The 26,564-nt window shown below is 38.5% G+C and overlaps 1 protein-coding gene across 2 annotated transcripts; it reads right to left on the minus strand.

Annotated features, from left to right (window-relative positions):
* Positions 1-2,791: 2,791 nt before the first annotated feature.
* On the minus strand, positions 2,792-23,271 carry asns (asparagine synthetase). Of its 2 annotated transcripts, none has more exons than XM_084738982.1 (12): positions 23,178-23,271; positions 18,756-19,011; positions 17,002-17,239; positions 16,707-16,892; positions 16,520-16,621; positions 14,673-14,800; positions 14,440-14,566; positions 11,500-11,606; positions 10,478-10,578; positions 6,817-6,898; positions 6,565-6,720; positions 2,792-3,186 (listed from the first exon to the last, which is right to left on the minus strand). In XM_084738982.1, exons 2-12 carry the CDS (start codon positions 19,002-19,004, stop codon positions 2,977-2,979), a joined length of 1,686 nt encoding a protein of 561 aa, XP_084595108.1. In that variant the 5' UTR covers positions 19,005-19,011; positions 23,178-23,271; the 3' UTR covers positions 2,792-2,976. The 2 variants fall into 2 exon arrangements, with proteins under 2 accessions (XP_084595108.1, XP_084595109.1); XM_084738983.1 differs by having other exon boundaries at positions 18,756-19,008; positions 23,178-23,238.
* Between the last annotated feature and the right edge of the window lie 3,293 nt (positions 23,272-26,564).

The raw sequence follows: 26,564 nt of genomic DNA on the forward strand, positions 1-26,564 counted from the left end.
TGTTGATATGGTACATATATAAAAATAAAAACAGAAAAGCTGATGTAACAGCATGTAACCCATATCAACAGCTCAGACTCAGAATGTTCAGCTCCGTGGAGCAGGTTTTACAGTCACACAACCCAACAGCTGCTCTGTCAAATTAGCCACTATAATATATCCGTACACACCCCAAAAGATAAGGTGTTTCCTGTTTCAAGCAAGTTTAAAATCTCATTTTCATCTCCTACAGTAATGAACCGAAACCAACGGCTGCCTGGAAAGTAGGAAATAGAACTCATGACAAATTGTATGTTTTGGAAAAAGGTTGACAAAAAATACTACAAAATACATTTGTAGTAAATGGGCTAAAATAAGAAACAAAACACAAGTCTGGTTCTTTAGGAACACTAAATACAGTCTAACGCTAACTTTCATTAAGTTTTACCAGGTCAGAATTTGATGGAGTTTGTCAGATTTAACAGTAGAAGAAGAACTGATTAGCTGCACAACAAAAGATTTGAGTTGGACTGATTGTTTTGGCTACCACACAGGCCTTTGTGGCCACTATTACACATGAATGGCACTTGCTGCATAGTGCAGTCAACTGCACAAAAGCCAACAGAGTATTTGATCAGGCTGGGTTGGACATTTCTTAGCATTAGCTATCAGTGTGCATATTACCTGTTACTTTCATTTGACAGTAATGTCACTACACAACATTACTGTTTGTGTATAGAAATGTGTTACTGGTTACAGTAGTTTCACCAAAATAACCACAGAAGTATGACTCACTATTATAAAATGGAAGATGTGGTTGTTGTCGATTGTTGATTCACAGCAGGTAATCAAAGGTGGGTGGGTGCTTGTTCAGCTGGATAAATGCTCTCCTCTCAGTCATACAATCACATGCATGTATTAAAGGACCAGTGTGGAGGATGGGAATACTGCTCACCTCACCCTCCCCTTCCAAGCCTCGGGTGCCTACGGTGGCTGTGAAACTTGCAAAAAACATGACAGACCTTATCTACAGACAGCGTTTGTCCGTTCTGGGCTCCTGTAGAAACATGGTGGTGCAAGCCGACGTTCTCCGAGGGAAGAGAACCAGCTCCCTCTGCAGATATGAAGGGCTCACTCTAAGATAATGAAACTGCAATGATTCTTATTTTCAGTAGGTTATAATGTAGGTTAAAATATTGTGGGAGTCTAGCAATGGCCCCATTTCCCATCATGCTTTGTGTTGCACTGAGTAGTTTTATTAAGTTTGGTCGTTGTTGTTGTTAACTGTCATTTCAAGCTGTTTTATAGTTTTAATCGACGTAACTCCCCCCCGCTTTCTGCTACTCCTGCCGCCCCCTGGTGGAAGTGACAGTGTGGATGAATTCAGATGGTAAGGTGAGGAGGGTGTAGCTGGAGTAGAGGAGGAGGCTGCAGTTTCAGGACCACATTTTCAGGACCTAGTTTTTTGCCACAGCATCACCCGCCAAAATGGACACTCAAGGACCACATTTCATGATTTAATCACATGATGATGGATGAAGAGAGACGACGAGCAAGTGTGAGCACTGAAAATGAATAAAGTTTTATTTGTACTGAACAGTAAAGTGTGCTTAATCTTGTGGTTAATCTTAGCTAACTATGATAAGCTGATGATAGCGTGCTGCAACTGTTACCCTTTGTTTGGCCAATTGTTTAATCTTTGCACGTGGACATTCCAGGAAAGTTGTCCTTATTTAGTGTTATGTCAATTTCAAAATGAACACAAGTTAATTATACAGGTGGTTGTGGTCACCTATAATTAACCCCACCTGTGTATATTGATAGTGATACGCTGAAAGAGGTGAGACGTCTGTGTAAAATTATATTAAAAAGTCAAACTGAACAACTGTCTTAGTCTTTATTTTTTTAATCTTTAACTTCTTAAAGGATCCAGCACCGATCTTCAAGGTCTAATTGTGATTTGAGCAAATTGCTTCTTTTTTTTTTTTTTAATGTTTAACACTAATGAAACCATAGTGTCTTATAATTATCTTTGACTTACTATTATAATTAATTTTAGCCAGCACATTTATTAAAATTATAGAGAGGATAAAAGCATGTTGATATGATCCATGTCAGCTAAATTAAATCTAAGTTTTGTAATACGGGATGAAGATAACTGGCATCGTTAACAGTTATGTCGCCATATTCTGCAGGCCTGCACCCTCACCTACACAGAAAATCAAATATATAAAATAAATAAAATATTACTGTTGACTCAGCAATGATTATGCTGCCTGTTTTACCATTTGAGTGAAATGGAAGAATTTAGCAGAGAGATAAACAATCAAAGAAAGAAGGAAGACCAGTCAGCTGATAAGTAGTGTTGTTACCAACTTCACAGTCTAAGGTTAGAATAGAATAGAATTATTGACTTTTCCTGACCCTTCAGTATTCAAATACTTTGGTGGAATAAACCTTTAGAACTATAAGGAAGTATCTGGTCATTGAAGGTGGCGCTGTGATGAAAAACAAGGGTCCTAGAAATGAAATATAGCTGTGCTCCTGAAACTGCAGCCTCGTCTACTGCAGGAACATAGTATCAGGTAAGGCAGTAATTGACATAATAACTGTAATATATTTCTGAAATCCTATTAGCAACTCATTACATTAATTCTGTTAAAAGTAATATATCACTGCATCATGTTTGTGACTGTTGTCCATGCCTGACTGGCCAGAGGTGCATAATCCACCTGCTAGTTGTTTGAATTTCGTCCCTCGGGTCTCATTCTGACACACAGAACGAGTGTGCAGATTTAAGGTCCCAAAAGTTGCCCCTCAAAGCTCCCTGAACACCAGCTCTGACAGGCACTGTGAAATCTGACAAACTCCTTTACAGTAACTAAATCCAAATGAGTTAAACAAAGTAAAGCTAAGTATGACACATGTAGAATGCTGGAAGAGGCCTGACGTACTGCTGACGGGCAGACAAGAGGCACGCAGCTGCTCCACAGCTTCTCACTGATCTTTATCAGGCTTGTAGATGGACAGGGTGCGGGCTGACGGGTCGGTGGCGTTGATCCAGCGAGGCATCCAGAAGTGTGAGAGCCACTTGGCTCGGCCCGGGTACTGCTTCTCAAACACCTGTCTGAAGTAGTAGGACTCTTTGGAGCGAGGAGGGTTGTGAGGAAACGTCTTGTGAGCCTTCTGCATCTGGTCGTCATTCACCTGAGAGAAGATACAGGGCAGCTCAACACTGTGTCTGTGGTCCTCCGATGCTTATTTATTTATTTTTTATTCAGTCTAATATGCATTTGAATGAATTTTTGTAATCCAGGTTGGCCAGTAAACTGCTTAATCTGGGTCTAAACAAGCCTGTATGCACCTAGATCCCAGACTTTCTGACCAACAGACATCAGGTGGTCAGGATGTGTGGTCAAATGATTATTTTTATAGTTGGTTGATCAGTAATTAATAGTTTTAAAATGTCATAAAATGGTGAAGTGTCAAATCCCAAGATGACGTCCTCAAATGTCATACTCACAACCAGAAAATACTCACATCTAAGAAGCTGAGATCAGAGATTTTTAACCATTTTCTTATTTAAAAAAATACTCAAACCAATTAATTGATTATCAAAATAGTTGGTGATTAGTTTCATAACTGATTAATCATTGCAGATCTAAACACTAAAGTTCCCTAAGGTTGTGTGCTGTCCCTTTTGCTGTACTCTTTGTTAAGGGTTAGGGGGAAAACTTGCATTGTGCTGTGGACACGGAAAATTCTGAATTGATTGACAAATATCAAAAAAATTTCCTCAGGTTTCCTAAATTTTAGTTGACAACATGATAGGCCTGTGCGGTATACCGGTTCGTACCAAAAACCGGTCTTTATTTTCGTTATGATATGAATTTTTCACATACCACCATACCGGTGAATAGCCCAAACAACGTCCGGAACGTGCGCAGCAGGAAAGTGTTTCAGCGGGGACCCATTTCACTGCTGCACACACACACACACCAATTTAATTTAGACTAGTCTAACACTAAGAAAACACTCAGAAAGCAATTAAAATTTAGCAGAATTTATTAATCTATAATGTTAAACACTGTCCGAAAAAAATACTGTGTGTATTAAGAGCCATTTGAAGCCTTTAATCACAGTCTACAGTCGCTAAATCGTACTTTAAATGCTGCTGAAATGCTACTTTCCACTGTGTAATACAAACCTTACACATTAATGTACAAAACATAACAACTCAATAAATGCTTCAGCTTTTCAGACTGAAGAGGGTCACAGTGTCTGCAGGTAAGTGACCCAGAGCTAACGTTAGCTTCCAGCCTGACACACAGTGTGGCTAACGTTAGCAGCTAGTAGTAGCAGCAGCAGCTCCGCCTGCAGGTTTATGTCTGTGTCTGTGCTTAATGTGGTCACATTTCTCCAGCCGAGTGAATATATATCAGCTTATTCTGTAACAGTCTACATTCATCTGTCCGACTTCGCTGATGTAAACATCCGGGGTTGCCAGGGCGATCGGTTCATACGCGCTGGGTGAGAGGAGCTGCTGTCTGACAGTGCTGCAGCCCAAACTAGTGGCGTGCAGCTGCATAAAATCTTAGAGGCAACAGATAACTGGCATCATGCATGAATGAAAGATTGATAAATATTTTATTTTTAAATATTTTAAACTACTAGTATTTCTGGTGCTATCTAGTGTGGGTGGGGACATTTAATCGTATAGCCGTCCCTACCATGTGATGTAACCATACTTTGAAGGCGTCATGCTTTTACCTGTGTCTGGACGTGAAAAAAAAAAAATATGATACAGTCCTTATGACAGTAAAATGGGCTGTTTAAAGACAATCAACTGCAGTAATTCTGTTCTCATTAGAAGAAAATGTGGGTAAGAACACTGTTGCATGAAAAAAAAAATACAGTCAAATACCGTGAAACCAATATCATTTAAAAAAAAAAAGTGAAAATTTAGTCATACCGCCCAGCCCTACAACATGATGTTGAAATGGCAGAACTCAGCTGCGAAGGCAGTGCAGCCCCTGGACAGTCTACAGCATGTGTATGCTGCAGTTATCAGCAGGTAACTATACACATTAGATATAATGTGTTGCTACTCATTTTTTCCCAGTGGCCACTAGCAGTATCACAGTGAAGATTCCTCACCAGTCCACAAAGCATTTTCCCCCATAGATCACCGTTATAAAAGAGACATCTGTAAAACTGTTGATGGGAGTCGCCCCTCCTAAGCTGGTAGAGCGTGCGCAGCATACTGTATGTACACATGTCAAGTCTATGAGCCGATCAGGAACTCGCAGGCAGGGGAAGGTGGGAAACACTACTTTGCATTTTCAGTGGCCCAGCAGCTAGAAAACGTATGCGGCTTATGCGCCAGGCGAGCAGCTCTCTCTTGTCTGATTGGTCTTTGCATTCACTATCTACATGAAGCTACAAGAACATGAAGTTCATTTTGAGTCCGTTTTATACCATCACCCAGAGACTAACGTTAAAATGTTAATGGAGCGGACCAGCATTCAGCTGTGACAAACAAGACCGGCAGTATGACACACACTGATGCATTAAACAACTTCAGCCAACTCTGTGATGAAGAAAATCACTCTCTGCTCCACTTGTTTCATCTCAAAAACACTTTGCCCACTCTTGGACAGTGATGTGTTTCCTCTGCTGCTCTACACTGCTGGAGACACAACATTAACACAGCAGATCACTCCACCTCCACCTCTCTGTCACTGTCATACAGGCAGAAGACTGCAGGATGCTTTCAGATTAATTCACAAAATCAGGCAGTTAAAGTTTTAAAATAAAAAGGCTGCAGACCATTTAATGGCAAGTTGTGTTTCAAATTGTTTTTCAGTGAAACTGAAGCACAGACTGAAAATTGTGCTCCCTTTTCTATTCTTTCAATCAAAAATGGAACAAAAAGTTCCCACCCTGAAATGTAACATATGCATCATGTTTACTTTTAAACCAGGCAACTTCTTGAGTTTCAGTGAGGATGGCTGAGTGTGAACAACTGCAGGTGGATATAATCCAACCGGCCAGCACCCCATGACCTAAAATCTTAAAATTCTGATGCATCAAGATGCACCGTTACTCGTTTTATCATTGTATTGTAGCCCTCTGAATCAAAATTGAATTGAATCATGGGGTACAGAGAGATTTCCACCCCTACTCCTTATACACAGATGACTGCTTCTCCTTCTTTCCTTCCCTGTTTTTAACTTTCCTTTTTTAGAGCAGGCCACCTCACCTCACCTAAATAAATATACTGCATATAAAAATAAAGCAGGATAAAAGAGGGAGGGTTACGTTTCATAATAATTAAGGTTGTGAAGATAATAATAATGCTAATGGCAGTGGAAAAAAGAGAAATCCAAGTGAGACTAGTAGAGAAAAAATAAAATAGAAAATAGAATAATTCAATAAAAAATAAGTACATAAAAAATAGCACAACGTATAAGTAAAAATACATACTATAGTACAATAATAATCAAAGATAATTGATGTCAAATAGGACTCAGTATCATTTAAAATATTCTGATAGAACAGCAGTGTTTGTCTTGATTTTCTCACCACAGACTCGAGGTGCTCCTGCAGGCAGGTATACCACGACTTCTTCACAGACATCATCCCGTCACTGAAGGCTTCTTTGCGTCTCCACAGGATCTCATCAGGGATCAGGTTCAGACCTTTGAAGGAGTCCCTCAGGAGATGCTTCTCCACCCCGTTCTGCTTACAGGGGACAAGCAACACTGTTATTACAGTGCAAAGCAATGCTATAACACTGCCTCCACAGTGAAAGAAACGCTGTACAGACGTACTGACCTTAGGGATCCTCATCTCTTCGGGCAGAGAGAGGTAGTACGCTGTCAGTCTGTGGTCCAGGAAAGGCACTCTGAGCTCCAGACTGGAAGATACAAAGTAAAGACATATGAATACAAAATAATAGTCCATAATTTATCACATGATCACATACAACCACAGGGATACACAACTTTCTTTGCAAAACGACAGGAGGCGTACATGCAGGTTTAACAGGCAACTGATCCTTTTCTCGCTGCCAGTAGAAAAGTTTGTTTCTGCTTTTTTCTGATGCGCACTAAAAAGCAAAGACTCAACTCGTGTGTGCAGGACAGCAGAGAGAAGAGGTCTGTGTACCTGTTAGTACTTCCGCTGTACTTTGAAGTTTCTGCGTCGCTATTCATGGTTTCAGGTATCTGCTTTCAGCTGAGTCAATCAGTCAGTCCCTCCAGGAAGTGGCAATCTCAATAATTAACACAAATCCAACCAATCCCTGTGAATTCTGCACAACCTTGTGTTGTAGATTTTATCCTTTTGCCCATTCATCAAGAGGAGAAAGTCCACAGGAGTCCAATATGTCTTACACTGAGCTCTGGTCATCCAGGATAATCTTCAAACATTCACATATAAGGTCATGATGAACCTATGCCCTAATAAGGTCAGACACAACACACCTACAGCATATAGAATTAGCTTGTTGGGCTGCAAATCCAAACCTGGGAGTGATGAATACACAAGATCTGATACCACAGCTCAGCACCCTTGGCTCCATAACTCAGGCTCAGTGTTATCCAAACCAGATTACAGTTACGTCTTTTCCGTTCAGAGACACAAGACAAACACCTCTCCGACCTCAGCCACCATAGCAACACTATCAAATTGTTCCCTTGTTTATCTGAAAGGAGAAGACAGCTGCATCTACTGTCTAGAAGGGAGACAGTATGTCTGTTAAGAATTAGTGTAGGCCTCGCAATGACTCCAAGCCTTTGTACGCTACCTGAAATTGGAAAAATTTTGTCCAGTCACCACAACTTTTCTGCAAATCTGACCAATCATTCTAACTTTCTGCAACTTATTTTTGCAATTCTCTCTTGCTGTCACAATTCCATTGCAAAAAACACCTAAAAACATTTGCAACATGCAATTTTTTTTAGAAAAGCTGATGTGAAATTAGGCATTTTTGGCTGCAACAACCCCAAAAAAGCACACTAAATCCTGAACGGACTAGATAGCAAGTGTGTTAACATACTACTGATTAAAAAACATTTCCTGATTTTGCTGCTTCATAATAAAAGCTTTTAGATAACAAAATAATGGGTAAGCTTTTATTGCATAAAATTAATTGGAATGAAATGTCAAGTGTTTTACAGACATCTGACTTTCTATCAAAGTGAGTCAAGTAGCATGTGTATGAAAAAGGAGCACAAGAGCTGCAGTACGTTCTGATGGAGGCGACAAGCCTTCAGTGCACTGAAGACTAAAGTCAGATGTTAGTGGGTTTTTTGTCCAGTGTAAAGGAGGCTTTAGCAGTAAATGCTTTGGTAAAATTTTAAGAGTTTATACAACATTAATCATAGCTGGAACATTTTCCATCCTGCAGTCACTGAAATGCTGAAATCATTCAGGAAACATAAACTGCTCCTGTCAGAATGAGGCAGATATTTAACCTCTGTGGTGTGAAATGCATCTCATAATCCTCAACTTTTGCTCCACTTCAGCTAATAGTTGTCTTCTCCTGCAGAGATCACCATCTGATCTGCCTGACTGTCACACACAGTCTCATTTATCCATCACAGAACTGACATATCTGTCCTTCCTTCCTGGGAAAAACTGTGTGATTAAAAACTCTTTTCATTGCGAATTAGAAAATGAATGGAGGAGCCAGATTTGGCCCATGAGCCGTGAGTTGAACATCACAGTTTTAGTATCTAAATGCTGTTTTCCTCAAGACCGTCTGAACATGTTTTCCTGTGTTTTGCTAATAGCTGAGTGGGAGTTCCCATTTGAAAAACCCTGAAAACAACACAAATGGAGTCGGCCCTTAATGAATTTACTTCTATCAGAACTAGTATTACTTTATTGGTTTGGAGGCTTTCATTCCTGCAGATCCTCAGGCTCATTATTAGGGTTAATTAATCACATCTGGCTCTAATTATAATGCATTATTCATTTAAACGTCGATGCTCTTCAATCATGTTGCTGTTGACCAGTTTATTTTTTCCTCTCCTGAAGGAATTACCTTTTAGTGGTTCAATTAAAGACCAGACCTGAAACCTTTCAGGCGTTTCATCAAAGCTACTGGAAATTAATGTTCCTAAAAGCTGTTGCATAATATTAATTAGTGCAATTTCTAATGTCAGTCAATTATGTCAGTGTTTTTCTTCCCAATTAATTAACTGACTTACTAAATAAATGTATAAAAAAAAAAGAGAAAGCGCGCTGATGGAGCAGAATCTGTTTTTGAGTACAGACATGCAGGCAGGACAGATTTGCACTCAAACAACTGAAAACTATATTCAGTGATTTAAGTGAGTCGGACAGAAAGAGTCCCACAGTTTACCAGAACTGAAACACTCACAAGATCAGTTCAGCACAAACAGAACATTAAAGGAAACACATTTAAACCAGCAGAGGTCAGATGCATGAAGACTGTGATGGCATCATTGTATCCGAGTGTCCTGGGTTCATCTGACTGGATATAATCAGGACAGGATGTCCAAACTTCTCCATTCAAACATTTTAGCATTCATTTAGAACATGCTACTTATTTGGAACATTGTTATTTATTTAGAACTTTATTTACTTACAACATTTAGTTTTTTATTTGAAAGAAAGATGTTGGTATTGATTTTGAACATTTTGTTATTTATGTAGAACATTTTATTATTGATTTAAAACACCTCATTTATTTAGAACTTTGTTATTGATTTAGATAATTTTGCAATGGATTTAGAACATTTTGTTATTCATCAAGAACATTTTCTTATTGATTTAGAACATTTTGGTATTGATTAAGAGCATTTTATTATTGATTTAAGACTTTTTTAATTGATTTAGAACATTTTGTTATTAATTAAGAGCATTTTATTATTGATTTAATACTTTTTTTTATTGATTTAGAACATTTAATTATTGATTTAGAACATTTTGTTATTGATTTAGAGTATTTTATTATTGATTTAAGACTTTTTTAAATTGATTTTGAACATTTAATTATTGATTTAGAACATTTTGTTATTGATTTAGAGTATTTTATTATTGATTTAAGACTTTTTTAAATTGATTTTGAACATTTAATTATTGATTTAGAACATTTTGTTATTGATTTAGAAGATCTCACTTATTTAGAACTTTGTTATTTATTTAGAACATCTTATTTATTTAGAACTTTGTTATTTATTTACAACATCTTATTTATTTATTCTTCTCTAAATGTACAATGAATACTCCAACATGGCAACAGCATAGAGGCTTCCTTACAGTCCAGATGGCATGGAGCAAACAAAAAAAAGGATTTATTCATCTAACTTAAGTGGATCATAGCGTCTCAAGAACTGAATCAAAGCGCAGGTGCTCTGGTTGAAGATAACACTGTTTCAGTTGAAATAATTGCTGGATGCAACATTTTCTTGCAGGGTACATGTACCCAGCCTGAATTCTTGGATAATGAAGTGAAAGGTGTTACCCGTGTGCAGCAGTGGTGCGATCAGCACGAAGGACATCAAACAGGTAGAGTTCCTTCATGAGGCGAACACTGTCCTCTGCTGCTGCTTTGGGAGTTGGAGCCTGGAGGAGGAACAAACCTAAACTTTATTAAAGCCTCTTTCACACACACACACACACACCTGTTTACATTCATCTGAGGATAATTTAACATGTTCACACAGACACTCTCACGTCTAAACACCGTCAGATGAATGTAAAGGCTGCAGCAGCAAAATAAAACATGCTGAGATATCAAATGTGTGTTTTATTCCATTTTCTAAATTCACTGCAATAAATGAATGATCTCAGTCTTCATCTTTTATGATCACAGAAATAAAATCTGTTTCATAAATCATGAAACATGATGAAATAGGTAGTTTTAAGTATTTCAGAAGACAAAAAAACCCAACTTCACTTCTATACCACTACAACAAGATGAGAACTTCTTCAGCCACTGGAGGGCAGCAAACACGAGGTTTCCTGTTCAGTGTTCTGCTGTTCTGTATGAACTCAGTATACTTCTTTCAGGGAGTTCAGTTGGTCACATGATCCCACATGTTGTTTCTTAACTTCCACTTCTTTGTCATAGTTTGTTCGGTTTGGCTACTTCTCTACTGAATTAGAGCAGCTGTGTCAAAACTTTTACTGCACTTGTAGAGGAATGAAAAATATATAAAAGACCAATACACTATGGCAATTAAATTATGAGAAGAGGAGGAGTAGAAGTGGAAGGGCAGGAAGAAGATGAAGAGGAAGGAAGGAGGAGGGGAAGAAAGAAGAGGACAAAGTAGAAGAGGAGGCAGAAAAAAAGGAAGAAGAAGTCATAGAAGAGAAAGAAGAAGAAGAAGAGCAGGAAGATGAAGAAGAAGATGAAGAGAAGGAAGTACACAAAATCTCGCCATACAAACAAAAGAAAAAATCTCAAGTAGTGAGTTTGCAGTGAGTGAGTGTAGTGAGTAGTAGTGAGTTTGTGTTGTGTTGTGTGGTTTGTGGAGGACTGACCTTGTGGAAGTAGATGTATCCCTGAGTGAGTTCATCAGAACCTTCTCCAGAGAAGATCACCACACTGTCTGACTTCTCCCTGATGTACTTTGACACCAAATACATCCCTGCAGTGGAAGAGACACAGACGAGTGGTGGATTACAAAGACATGGAATCACAACATGAATTTATAGAACTGAATCATGAAGGTGTCCTCGATGCCAAATCCCAAATATTATAATACTGCATATGGAAGTATTTGATAGATGACAAACATACAATCACATCTCTCAATACAATAATAAGAGGAAAACACACTTCATAATGACAAAAGTAATTTACATTTAATGCATTATATATAAATACATGTTACTTTAGTACTTCATATTTCAGAACTTATAACATGTCATTCAACAGACGCCCTGAGAGTAATGAACATGACTGGAACATGGTGTCCTTCAGCCTCTTGTGGCCAAAGTGAGTATTACAACAACAAACACTAAAAATGTTCCACCTTTTTTCACTGATAAAAAAAAGTAACTAAGAAAAATGATCTTTGAAAGAACTTTTTCCCCCACCTCTTTGACAGATGAAATAAAAAGAAAGATCATCTGACAACTAGAGCTGCATTAATTATTAATCACCAACTATTATGATAAGTGATGAATTATTTTGAGTCAATTTTTGATCTAAAAATAATATCAAACTTCTTTGATTCCAGCTTCTTTAATGTGAATATTTTCCGGTTTCTTTGCTCCTACTCCTTATGACAGTTCAATGAATATCTTTGGCTTGTGGACAAACTGAGACACTTGAGGATGTCAGCTTGGACTTTGGTCCATAAAATGTCAGAAAATGGTGAAAAAATATGATCAAACAACTAATTGACTAATCGAGAAAATATTCACCAGTTGGATCGATAATAAAAAATAATCATTAGTTGCAGCCCTACTGACAACAACATTTTTTTACTTGTCTTTTGAGTCCTAAACACTGGAGGGAAAACAGTGAGTGTGCAGGACAATAACTGTCTGACCACATAACACAGACCACAGGGTTTAACTCCCCTCATCACCACAAATTTTGTTTCGTAGAGTCAATCTTATTTTACTCCAATGTGCCATGTGTTTGAGATCAAAGCTAAACACACATGTCCAGTCAGGGTCACTGCCTCTGACTGATCAACAGACTCAACCCAAGTGTTTTCAACATGGAAAAGTGTATAAATAATTACAGAAGACATTCTTCTAAGAAGACGCTGCAGTTCAAGGCTGGTTTCTATCTGAAGGGGACACAGTCTCACCTGAGTGGTTCAATAGAACAGCAGTTTCCTGTCAGAAAGGGCTGTCTGACAGCAAGGTAAAGCTATGAAAACACTTAAACTGACATGGATATTTTTAGGTGTCAGAAATCTGTTCTGTAGCTTCCTACACCAGTACATCTGCTGCCTCTCCAAACCGGGTGCCCGTTGGCCGCCATCTACTGTAGGTAATACACTGACTGTGGATGAGTACCTCATACATGCACGCTGCAAATAATTTGAATTATCCCTTTAAAGTCCCATACAGTGCCCCGCTGACCTCTTTGACCATTTAACTAATCTCAGTGGATTCCAGTGTGATTCAAACAAGCCAGTCAGGTGGAAGAGGAATGCAGTGATGCAGCATACGTCAGTGAGCACCTCCATCAGCAGAAATGTGAAGCATTCAAACTTTCACCCACAGACAGAATATGGACGTGTTATTTCAATATGTTTTGGAGGAACTGGATTTTGGATCAGTGGTGGATCAGTCACTCTTGGGCTGAATCAGTTGTTGTGACCTCTTAATATCCATACTGGGATTAGATACATTTTAAATAAGTTTCCTGTAAAGAACGATGTGATATGGTGCTAATGATAGAAACTCAAGCTCCAGTTAATCTCATGGAAATTATTACTGGAAACCAGAGGTGGAAAGTAACTAAGTACAAATACTTCATTAGTGTACTTATGGAGAATTTTCAGATATCTCTACTTTATATAAGTATTTATTCTTCTGACAACTTTTCACTTTTACTCCCTATATTTGAACACAAATATCTGGCTCATTATTTTTGTTTTAATACATTTGAGGAGAATTATTGATTGTTTCCACGAAACTTTTAGGAAATTATTATTAGTCAAATTATGTAGAAACTACAGGCCTAAAAAATATTGTGTTACCTGTAATTATCACAAAATTACGGTAGCATATTGCTGCATATGACATGAAAAGTTTGTTATAACAAAATGCTTTTTACATTATAGAAATTATGGCAATTATAAAAAAGAAATTATATACAATCATGTCTCGTTATTACAATATACTGTTAATCTTGTTATGACATGAAATGTTTCGTAGCTTTAGCCTCTGTCTTTTAGCTGTCAGGTAACTTTACATTTGCACTTTCACAGGGTTCTTTTTATTAAAATGTGTCAGATGGAAACAATAAGACATCAGCTGGAGACAGACTCTTCAGCTGACTGAAGGACGTAGCATTAGCTTACATCAGCTAGTTACACTTACGAAATCTGCTTGTGAGAGTCGTCATTTTAGCTCACAAAAACCACAACTGTCAGCTAATATGAGAAGTTGCGTTTGTTTACTTCTCTTAGGAATTAAAGAGCGAGTGTTTCAACAATTCTGCTGCCGTTATCACTCTAAACTCCATACATGCTGTGTGAGAATGGAAAGCTTGACAGGTGTAGCAACAGTAAGGAGGGTGGTGCTTAGCAAAGGGTCAATTCATTCGCCACTTCCTGAGCATATTCTGAGATCTGTTCACTGCCGTTAGCTGCAGCTCGTTTACTATAAATTAAAAAGCTACTTCTTTAGCTCAAGCTCATTACAGCAGATGTACATTAAAAATAACTGCTATTAAACTGGCCTAAAGGAGGTATGGAGGCCATGTTACAACCTGTTTATTTTTAATACACTCACCGACAGAGGCACGTATGGTGGTGATGTCATAGGTCTCCAGGTGGAAGATGACTTCCTCTACAGCTTGGATGCCTTCCTCCACACTGAAGTTCACCTCGTGGTGTTCACTGCCGATGTGAGCTGCAACCTGACAAACACAAACCAGCTGACTAAACACACACCAAAGTCTGGGTTTTATTTTCCTTCAGCGCTGCACCCAGAGGAAAACGCCGTCTTCTGTCGGGAGAACTGACCTTGCGAGCGGCGATGATGTCTGGGCTGTCCTCTGAGCCGATTGAAAATGTCTGAATGGGATACTGCAGCTTCTCCTCCTTGGCCAGCTTCACCAGCGTAGCAGCAACCAGGCTGGAGTCCAGACCACCTGAGTGACCATCATCAACACAAACTACATTAATCCCCACCTGTTTTATAACACTTTCCAGATAATAGCTTAGTTTAGCTAAATTAGCTTAGATCAGCTTAGCTTTTTTATAAAATTATCTCCATTCATATGTAGATATCTGTTTATGGGACCTAAAAACTTGGCATAGTCTTGCCTTGTCATGGTTGCAGCTGGGGATCAGTACAAGGAGCCAAAAGCTAAGCGCAACTCAAAAAACTAAAAAAATCATCACTGATTGAAGTTAGAGTTAGGCATGAGGTGTCCTGTAGGTTTTAATCTTGCGGTTAAGGAGAAGATCCAGTTAATAGATCACTTTTTAGGTTATGGTTTTGCTAGTTTCTCCAGAAAGTGACATGACCCAAAAAATTCAATTATAGATAGAAATATTGATTACAGAGATTAGTTGTCCCTCAACCCCAACTCCATTCCCATGTCTCAAGTTGTTAATCAGACTGTAAACAATGACCGGCACGTGGAAGAGGAAGTCTTGGTCCGGATATCTGTTATACAGATATCTGCTGGCTACCTTAGAGGTTAAATGGTCATCAGACAAAAGCCATTGGGTTCCAAGACAGTGGTAACTATTGCAAAATAATCAGACCCACACACAAGAGTGAAGCGGAAGTCTGAGGGAATAGATTTCACAAGGCCAAGTGTCTAAAAGGGCCTGTTAAAGACAAATAACTTTATGGTGTGAAAAATAGCTATTTGTTCTTTCAGGGTGCAGTGGAATATGGGGATAATTATCAACATTTTTCTGCACCACTGTCGCCTTAGTGTTTGCTGTTGGTGGGAACTATTATGTCTCTTTATGACTCTAAAAATCGTTGTAACTTAAGTGGATAGTGAAGCAACTATAAAGCTGCAGTCTGGACTCCATCCACTTGATTTCGAACAGTTTCTACAATTAATTAAAAGTAGTGCTATTTCTCAATCTATACTGTTTTTGGCACAGAGGTGTCTGCCTTCTCTCCAATATAATGGAACTAGATGTTACAAGCTCAAAGCACCAAAAACATATATTTAAAAAAAAATCAAAACAGCAAAGTCTCTTTCCAGAAATCAAGACCTGGTTGCTCAAAATAATCCACAGACCTTTGTGTGAGCAGCTTCATGTAAGACCTACTTTCTTTCAGCAGCAGAATGTAACAGAACTACTTTAGAAACTACATGAAAGTGCTCACGACAAGGTCTGTGGGATATCTTGAGTAACTGGGGTCATGATTTGTTTTTATTTTATTTTTGGGCACATTGAGCACCTCCAGCCAAGTGCCATTTAGTGCCATTATATTGGAGAGAAGGCAGACATGTCTACGGCTGATATCTCCAAAACTCTGCAACTCACGCCAAAAAAATCTGGATTGATAAACAGCACTGCAAGAAAGGGGGAAATGCGTATTTTTGTTTTTAGGGTGAATTGTCTTTAATAATAAAAGGTATTTTCTAGACCTGCTCTATATGAAAAGTGCCATGAGATAAATTCTGTTATGATTTGACTTTATAAAAATAAAACTGAATTAAAAATTGAACTGAACAGAATATTTAGTTGATTTATTTAATCTGTATGAGGAGCTTTTTTGTCACCCAAGACGTTGAAATAGTGTAAGTTATGTATTTTTCCAGTTTTCTTTGCCATCACTGTATTAAGTAAGAAACAGCCACTGGAGTTGGTTCAGTACATAGATGGCAGGTTCTCACCTGACAGAAGACAGCCGATCCTCCTGTGAGCCATGAGACGTTTCCTTACAGCGTTCTCAAACAAGGTTCTGATGTTGAGTTTCACTGTTTCCTCATCAAAACCTGTGGGGACATCAGTTTTTTTTTAAGTTGTATAAAATGCTTACCAAGTGACTAAACAAACAGGTTACAATGAAGCGTTTCATACTTGCAGACAGTGTCTCCACAGTGTCGTAGATGGCATGAGCAGGCTCTTTTGTGCAGCAGTGAAACGGCTCCATTTCAATGGACTGAACTTTCCCGTTCTGTTTCAAATCAAACACCTCAAAGTGTCCAGGGAGAAAGGGGACGATGTTGGCAGGGGTTTCCATTGCATGAGTAATGTCTGTGAGGCCTTCGATCAGAATAAAAACAAGTTGAGCAATGCTAAAACGCTGTAAAAGGTATATCACAAGAGTATAAAAGGCTCTGATTCAAGGAGGGGTAATAAACCATCCCGTTACCTTTGGCTTCTGAGCAGACTGCAAGGAATCCATCGTCTGTGAGGAATTTGAACAAAGGCCGGACACCGTACGTATCTCTTCCCAGAAAGACTTTTCTGTTGGCAGTGTCCAGCAAAACAAAAGCAAAGACACCATCCAGGAGAGAGGCCATCTTCTGGATGCCGAAGCGGTCGTACAGATGGAGCAAAATCTCACCGTCCACTTTAGTCTGGTAATCAAACTCAAACTTCTTCCTCAGCTGGAAGAAAAATGGAGAAGCACAACTTATAAATACTGAATTAAAAGAAAAATGTGTTATCTTGGCAAGGGCAGAGTTTGTTCTCTCCACCCTGTAGTTTCAGTAAAACCAAAGCAACAGTAGAAAATTTGAGACAGCCATGAGAGAAAAAATACCATTTCGATTTTATTCTTCACATAGTATTTAAACTTTATTCTTAACACTTTGACTTCATTCTCAAAATGCAAAATAAAGAAAATCCCCTGTTACTTTTCTCTTAAATGTGGCACCAATACTCCACCATACAAAGCTGATCTTATAAAACAGGCTGGAAAGTTTTATATGGCTATTCCTAACAAACTAGACAAGATGGAGAAAAAGGTGATGAATGAAGTTCTCCTTAATCATTTAAAAATCTATTGGGGAGTTTCAAAGTCTGAGACTGAGTCTGTGACATCATAATGTTCAGCTCTCTATCAGTCCTCTGTCCTCCTCTGTAAAAACAGTCTCTAAGTGAAGACAGCATGTTTCTACCTGGAAATTATTCACTGGAATCACACATGTATAGTGAGAACTATTATTTAGCCAAAAAATACATTTTATTAAATTGCTTCAAAGTCACAGGTTTATATAGTGGTAAGTTCTACATTAAATTTCTTCACTACAGACATTATATGAGTGTGGACAGACATGGACATGAACTGTAATTTGACTGGTTGGTGAAGACAAACAACTGTGAGGCAATAATTCTAATTCTATTACTGAGCTGAAATATCCTAATACTGCTGTTTTATATAACTTCCGTCAGTCTGTCCTAAGGCATTCATTAGTTTGTGACTGAGAAAAACTTTAGTAAAATTTGTTAAAATTGTTTCTCTTTGACCAAATCACACACATTTAGGCTACTTTGTCATCTCCTTTATATAACTAATGTAATATCATTATATTTATAATCATTATTATTAGTAGTAGTTAGGTGTAAGCTGCCTGTCTACAAAAGAAAACCCACCAATTTGGCAGATGCATTGCAAATTCAACCCACTACCCAGACAAAAAAAAAACAAAAACAAAAACAAAGACTCATTGACCTCAAGGTAGCACTGTAACAATAAAGTGTACATTTTCACAATCATCTTGAAAACAGAATCGCTTGACTCTGAATTCTTTTGCTACTTTATTCTTTCAGTTCATCTACATCTTTTCTCAATTAGTCTTTTGTTTTAAAAATGTCAACTTTCATGACCTTTTCTCAGTTTTATCAAAATCCAATTTTCATGAACTTCTTCTAGACCGTTTGGCCAATTGTCCCTGAAAATGAGTCAGGATCCAAACATCAATCTAACAATAAATCAATAGATTACATTATCAGCCTTAGCCTCAAAAGATTTGTTTTGGTCAACCAAAAGTTGACACCAATGTGACAACTGTTCAAGAAATTACAAAACAGAATAAAGTGACTCTGCAGAACAGAGTTTCTCAATGACCACAAACAAACAGTAGTGGTTTGAGAGGCGCAGCGAGCAGTGAGTGTCCTTACTGTGTGATGGTTGTAAATCTCTCCATTGTAGCAGAGCCACAAGAAGGGAAACTTCTTGATGCGCAGGGGCTGCATGCCATACAGCTGGTCCACAATGGCCAGTCGGTGGAAGCCGAAACAGCAGTTGGTGAAGCCGTTGACGTTCTCAAATCGAAAGGCATCGGGCCCCCTGTGAGCGATCTTCATGGCACTGGTGCACTGAACTGACAGGCACTCATCACTGCCAAACAAAGCCCAGATACCACACATCTCACTGCTGACAGAGACGGAGACAAGAACAGAGACAGACACATACAGTGTTGATTAGTGTTCATTTTATAACTACACTAGAGCTGCAACTTATGATTATTTTCACTGGCCAAACATTGGCTCTGTCGATTAGTTAGTTAGTTTGGTCCTTGAAATGTCCGAAAACAGTGAAAAATGATGACCAATGCTTCCCAAAGCCCAGGATGGTCTTCAAATGTCTTGTTTTGTCCACAACTTTACTGGTTTTCTGTCATAAAGGATTAACAGCAAAGGAAAATTTCCACATCTAAGGAGCTGGAATCAGATCACTTCACACGAGGAGTTAATGCAGCAGACAGTGTTGAATAGTGTGTTTGTTTCACCTGCTCTACATTTGGTGAATTACAGAGAGGATCAGTTACACATTATGCACAGAAAGGATCACTCTATTCTGCAGGGACACTCTGTCCTTTCTGGCTTTAATGTGGTGGAGGACTTATGTGTCCAAGGAAGACAAAAGGACTTGAGGTATTGCTCACACACAGGGCTGCATGTTACATAAGACGCTGTGTGAAAAACTTGCAGGGGCAACTGGCACCCGACAAACAAGAAAGTCCCATCTTGTTATGCACTCAGACTACATCTTTGAACTGGTGCCAAAATATGTGCTAACGCAAAACAACCTGTGTACCAAAAGATGAACATCAACAATACATCTTAACTGCTCCTAAAAAATAACCTGTCAAACTAGAACTACTTTCACAAAGTAGTTCAACTACATCCAAACTACATCAGAGGGAATGTTCACAATCCGAGTCTCTCATCTTGTTAAACAGAGATACAACTAAACTGACAATGAGTAAAGTGTAGGTGTGTTGGATTTAAGGACGAGGGCACGCCAGTTCTCACTGAGACAGCCTGAGGACTTTAGGGAGCAGCAGAAATCCATAGTATTCAGTTGCAGACATCTTGGTCATAAACTGCAGGTGATTTTTATTAGAGCTGCACAATGAATCGCAATATTATTGAAATTGCAATGTGGCCGAGAGCAATATCCAAATCACAGAGCCAGAACCAAACTGCTATTTTTTTAAAAGAGGGAAAATGTATGAGGATGACATTATTATGAAGTATTGATGATCTGACCTAAAAATCTTCTTCTCCACATTAAAGAAATCATGTTTGTTTTGTCCAGACCTCAACAAATATCACATTATCATGATCTGTTTTTTTTCCAGTAAAAATTAAAATCACCATTTCCACTAATTGTATCACATATTGTAATTGCAACATCAGTCAAAATAATTGCAATATGACTTTTTTCTTAACCATATCGTGCAGCCCTTACTTTAATCAAATAGCAGGTGATGGTCATTAAATGACACTTGTGGCAGTATGCCATACTGTATGGCAACACACATCATGAGAATACTATGAATTAGGGCTGGGCAATACAGACAAAATCAAATATCACAATATTTTTGACCAAATACCTCACTATTGATATATTTCAATATTTCTTGATACTGTGACACTATTTTTGCAATGACTACTAGTGCTTTCACAGAATATCAACAGAATGTGATTTTGATATATAATAATAATAATTTGAATTATCCATCTGCTTTTTTGTAGCCAATAAGGCTATCTGATCGCAAGTGGGCCAAAGAAAATTTTTATATACTAATGGAAAAATAAAAATGCTGCAGCAGGCGCAGGTTTGGAGAGGCAACTATGACCACTGACAAGAAAAGAGCAGGAGCTGGGACTCATTTATCTCACAGGTCTTAAACATTTTTCAGGCCAGAGACAGTGCAGGGACCCGCTACAACATACTGTATATTGCAATGAATATTTTTTGAGACTTCTCAGCACATAACAATAACTGCTAAATCAGTAGCATGGCTAATGTTAGCTATGTTAGCATCATCTTCTGCACTTTCGCCGGTGGTTTCTGAGGTAGAGGTGGAGCTGATTTATCTTTTCACCTTTATCTTTTTCATCTTTTAAGTTGTTTTCATTTTGTTACGTTCGTAATGTCATTTTTGTCTTGTTACATCATATTTATCATGTTACATCTTGTTACATCATTTTCATATTATGACATCTTATTGTGCTGTTTTTGTCTTGTTACACCTTTTATGTCATTTTTGTCTTGTTCTGTCATATTCGTCTTGTTACTTCTTTCATGTCATTTTCACCTTTTCTTCTTCCATCTTTACACCATTTAGACTTGTTACATCTTGTTAAGTTCCTTTTTTGTTAGATTGTTTTCGTCTTGTATTAAAACTAAAGTTACGAGCCTGTTTTGAGTAGAAAGTACAGATATTTGTTTTACAATGTAGGGAGTAAAAGTAAAAAGTTGCCAGAAAAAGAAATACCTAAGTACAGATACCTGAAAAATCTACTTAAGAACCACAATGAAGTATTTGTAATTAGTTACTTACCACCTCTGGATAATGTGTTTTTTCAGATAAATTTTTATTTTGGAGGGGAAACACTTTCAAAAATTATCAATACAACAATAATTTTAGGGGGGGGGGGGGGGCTGCAGTAACTCTGAGAGGACCCCCTAGGGGTCCCAGACCCCTTATTGAAGACCCATGATTTTAGACTGAAGATCTGGAGAAACTGTCTGTATGGTATTGATAATACACTAAACATTATTTATTAAAAAATCACTAGTACTCTGAGTAGTTCTTGAGAAGAATACTTTGTAATTTTACTTTAGTATATCTTAAACACCAGTAGTTTTACTTGTAACTGAGTAATTCAATCATGTAACAGTACTTGGACTTGACTAGGGCTGCGCAATTCATCAAAATTTTATCATAATCGTGATATGACTTGCTGCAATTTTCAAATTGCAGGAGGTGGAATATTTGTTAAAGGCAAAATGCATGTAAAAAAAAAAAAAAAACTTTTAGATGGATGAACGTGGTGAGTCAGATATACTGTCCTACAAATCAGACTCGACAAACTTAAAAAACATCTTCATCTGTAAAGATTCCTGCAAAAAAAGGTCACACCATAGTCATTTTAACATGTTTTTCCAATATAAATAAGAATAATGATGTTAAAGGTATATAATATCAATTTATGGCAATAAATCTACTATGAATATCCTATGTAGTTTGTAAAAGAAGCTTTTCACGGCAGTCATTCTGATATGAAATAGAAGAGCAAACCCGGGTGTTACCAGACGTACTAATTATGGTTTCATTCCATTTAGTATAGCAGAGCCTTTCCAGTGAGCCACCATGCTAGACAGCAGCACTCTGACTCCGTTTAACCTGAAGGGAACAGAACCTCATTTGTAACACCTGTGTTCATTTTATTTCAAAATGGCTGCTGAGAAAAACTACATGACCCAAAGTAATTATCTCTCCAACACTGTATACTGTATATATACTGTAACTGTGACTCACAGAATATTTTTTTTTACTTGAACTTGTGAAAAGTTTATTTTGTTCAGATAAATTTAATTAATAATGTCCTATTTTTTCCAGAAATTATGAAAGTACGTAGTTGACTCATACATATGTACCCCACTGTCCTATGAAAGAATTATTGACCAAGTTTAACTTAATTAATAAATATCAGACATGACGTATACCAGCTCAAAAACTCTGCAGACTTGAATATGAACTTTTATTAGTTCACAGATTTTTAGGTGCAGACTTTTAATTTAATTCGGCTTACGTTACACTATGTTCCCTCCTCTCGTGTCAAGTGCACCCACATCCAAACTCCATTCAAAAACCGACCTATTAAAAGTTACCATTACTGCGGGAAATAACTTAAGCCGCTAACAACACGGAAACTGAGCTCTTACAGATTCCTATGGTTTATTAGCAGACTCGGAAGCGTTTATTTGCATAATGACAGATTGGCTCCTTCTTAATTCCCACCGTTTGCTTCCAGCTCCAGGGGCGGGCGGAGGTAATGTGCACTGAAATATCCGGATAAATTTTAACGTTAACACGCTGCTTTGTTGGCTCAACATACACGCCGAATTTTCAGACACACCCTACTGGGTCGGACTTCATTAATAGTAATGGTCTATGTGTGTTTTCATTGATAACATATCAAAGGAAATTTCAAAATTAAGGAGTTTTTGAAGCAGAATTCGTTTAAAAACTCCTTCTATGAAAACATGAACAGAAGACATTTAGTCCAAGATCAGCCACTTACCTCGTTTCTTCAAATGATTCCGGAAAGATAAAGAGAGAGACAGGACCGTCACTTGTCTGTACTGATGCTACTGCTCATGGTCTTTAGACGCGACAAGTGTAACCGGAATTACTCATTTGCCTTCAAAATAAGAGCGCATTAATCTAGCATACATAATAACTTTGTACTTATGAGGGGTAAGAAACTATGATGAAGCTGAAACTTCCATTAAAATGTGTTGTAATGTCGACAGAATATATTAACCCTTCAGCTATTAGACAAATATTTAGTATAAATACAGTTGAAAATACAATTGTTTGTCATATGGACATAATTTCAAATAAGAAAACTTGTCACAGTCCTATGATTATAGGCCTATATATAGCCTATATATGTTTACATTCACATTAAATTTCATTATGGAGGTTTTTGCTCAGATATATTTTAGGTTTAAAAAGCCAAAAATATTGGAATTATTCAGGAAAAGGCGTTTTATTTTGAAGGATATACCCACAGTGATTTGAATTTTGACGGTGCAGCCTCACATCCGCCTGCAACATCAAGTACTGTTGCATCACCTAGGTTACAGAAGTGTCATCACAGTATATAGTAGTTTGATGTAGAGATAGCTACAAAGGCACATGTGAGAAGTAGCCCTTCGGAGCTTCCTGCCAGAAAACCCTTTCTTGCAGAAATCTCGACATTATAACCCAAACCTTGATTTTTCCCCCCTAAACCTAACCAAGAAGGGATTTTTGGCAGAAAGCCTTGAAGGCTGACTTCTCCCAACTACAAAGGCAAAAGCCCAACTATGTGCCGCTTGAGATCCATGTATCTGATAAGGTACAAATTTTTGTACAAATTGTACATTAAATTGTATATTTTTACACATTAACTTCATCAACTCTGTTACAACTCGTTCATGTCTACATGCCTGTACTTGACACTGCAGCGTCTGCGTGCGTGACTTTATCACCAGAAGAAATGGTGTCCAGATGAAGCAAGTCTGTACCTGCTGGATACTGATTTGTTCACTCCCCAGTCATTAAAAACTATGGGAATCTAGCAGCGTAACATGGAAAACACGGAAGTATGAAAATGATATATTTTACTGTAATTTGCTGTGTTTTAGTTACATGCATTATTTTATGTTGTATGTTTTATTTTGCACATAATTATGATTTACATTATGTTTTGCTTTAATTACTGCTTGCAATGTAATGCAGCAAACCTGTGTGGAGGCAGTTGGTGGAGGTGGAGCAACCCACCATCCATCTAGCAGCAGAGCTGCAAAGGCCAAGTTGTACCCAGGCAAGCAGCACACAGTTTGGACAGCTGGGACCTGATGTCCAGACAAAGTGTGAGTACAATGGGGTGAAGGGTGGATCAGGAGCAGCCCTGGGTGGTTGTAGATCTCTCCACTGGCAGGTATGCTCTGGTCTCCCCAGGTGACAGCAGCCTTAAGTGTGTGAAGCAGGAGCGAGGACTGGACAGGGTCCCAGAAGAAGACAGAGTGATAAGATGACAGCAGGTGAATGGACAGCTTACTGTATTTTACATTTACATTTTTAATTATTTTTAATAAACTTTTGACTTTGTAGTGGCAATCTTTCCTCCATTCAGTACTCCGTATTTACCACCACTATTAAGCAGTCCCTTGGCAATAAGCTTGACACAAAAAGAATCTTCTGAGGCAGTAACTCCATTCAAAAAACTTTACTTGAAAAGTAAAAACAAAGATACAAGATTCTCTTTCGGCTCAACTAGGCATTTTGGCATTTGCAGCGCCTGACTCTAAAATCTGTGGTCACCTTGGTCTTGTGAGGTTATTGTTGCCCACATGTGCATGATGTCAGAGCAGGCAGGATCAAGTCAGACACAAACCTAACCAGCATGCATTGTGCAGTGATTGCTGGTGATCGATTCTGCGCAGGTCTGGCTCATCTTGAAGACACATCTCAAGACAGGAAGAGAAACAACAGGAGATTCTCCCTGCCTTCCAAATCGCATACTGTTTCTTTTTACTTCTAGTTAATACATTTGCATGCAGTATGCATACAATGGGGAAACACTACTTCCTCATCACACTGTGCCTTGAGCTTTGAACATCTTGCTCATTCACCTCATCACAAAGGACTGTGGGTCAGAGGAGCCCAAAAAGCTGGCTTGCATACTGCAAGATGCAACTGGATGCAGTAGGACGTCCTCTAATATTGGGGCATTCTAAATCTTTTTCTGGCATACTAAATAGTATGCTGGTATGGGTATTGGAACATACAGTTTAGTGACCTAATAGATCTTTTCTATCGCAGCCTCATTGATATAAAATAGTAAACACAGGTGTTACCGATGATACTATTTAAGGTTCTGTACCATTTAGTCTAGCAGAGCCTTTCCAGTGAGCCGACATGCACACCAGCAGCACCCTGACTCCATTTGACCTGAATGGAACGGGACCTTAGATTGTATCAGTCCCTCCAGGAAGTTGCAATGTTGCAGTCACAACCATTAGTGCAGTCGATCTCTCTGAATTCTGCTGAGTTTCCTGTGAGTCCTACCAATCATAGCAGTCCCCCATGCAAACATCATAGATATACACCAATCAGGCATAACATTGTGACCACCTGTCTAATATTGTGTTGGTCCCCCTTTTGCTGCCAAAAACAGTCCTGACCCATCGAGGCATGGACTCCACTAGACCCCTAAGGTGTGCTGTGGTATCTGACACCAAGATGTTAGCAGAAGATCCTTTCAGTCCTGTAAGATGTGAGGTGGAGCCTCCATGGATCAGGCTTGTTTATCCAGCTCATCCCACAGATACTTGATTTGATTGAGATCTGGTGAATTTGGAGGCCAAGTCAACACCTCAAACTCGTTGTCGTGCTCCTCAAACCATTCCTGAACCATTTTTGCTTTGGGTCCCGGAGCATTATCCTGCTGAAAGAGTCCACAGCCATCAGGGAAAACTGTTTCCATGAAAGAGTGTACATGGTCTGCAACAATGCTTAGGTAGGTGATACATGTCAAAGTAACATCTACATGGATGGCAGGACCCAAGGTTTCCCAGCAGAACATTGTCCAAAGCATCACACTGTCTCTGCTGGCTTGTCTTCTTCCCATAGTGCATCCTGGTGCCACATGTTCCCCAGGTAAGTGATGCACACACACCCAGCCATCCATGTGATGTAAAAGAAAACGTGATTCATCAGACCAGGCCACCTTCTTCCATTGCTCTGTGGTCCAGTTCTGATGCTTTCAGTGGTGCACAGGGGTCAACATGGACACCCTGACTGCTCTGCAGCTATGCAGCTCCATACACAACAAACTGTGATGCACTGTGTATTCTGACACCTTTCTGTCAGAACCAGCATTAACTTCTTCAGCAATATGAGCAACAGTAGCTCGTCT

The sequence above is a fragment of the Lutjanus erythropterus genome, chromosome 16 (assembly GCF_056507025.1).
Source record: "Lutjanus erythropterus isolate fLutEry1 chromosome 16, fLutEry1.hap2, whole genome shotgun sequence".
NCBI classification, from domain to species: Eukaryota; Metazoa; Chordata; class Actinopteri; order Lutjaniformes; family Lutjanidae; genus Lutjanus; species Lutjanus erythropterus.

Coding starts and splice junctions, on each gene's coding strand:
- asns (XM_084738982.1), bottom strand. CDS start 19,004: ATGTGTGGTATCTGGGCTTTGTTTGGCAGTGATGAGTGCCTGTCAGTT. Junction 17,240..18,755: donor AGATTTACAACCATCACACA/GTAAGGACACTC, acceptor TTTTTCTTCCAG/CTGAGGAAGAAGTTTGAGTT. Junction 6,721..6,816: donor AAGAGATGAGGATCCCTAAG/GTCAGTACGTCT, acceptor CCCTGTAAGCAG/AACGGGGTGGAGAAGCATCT.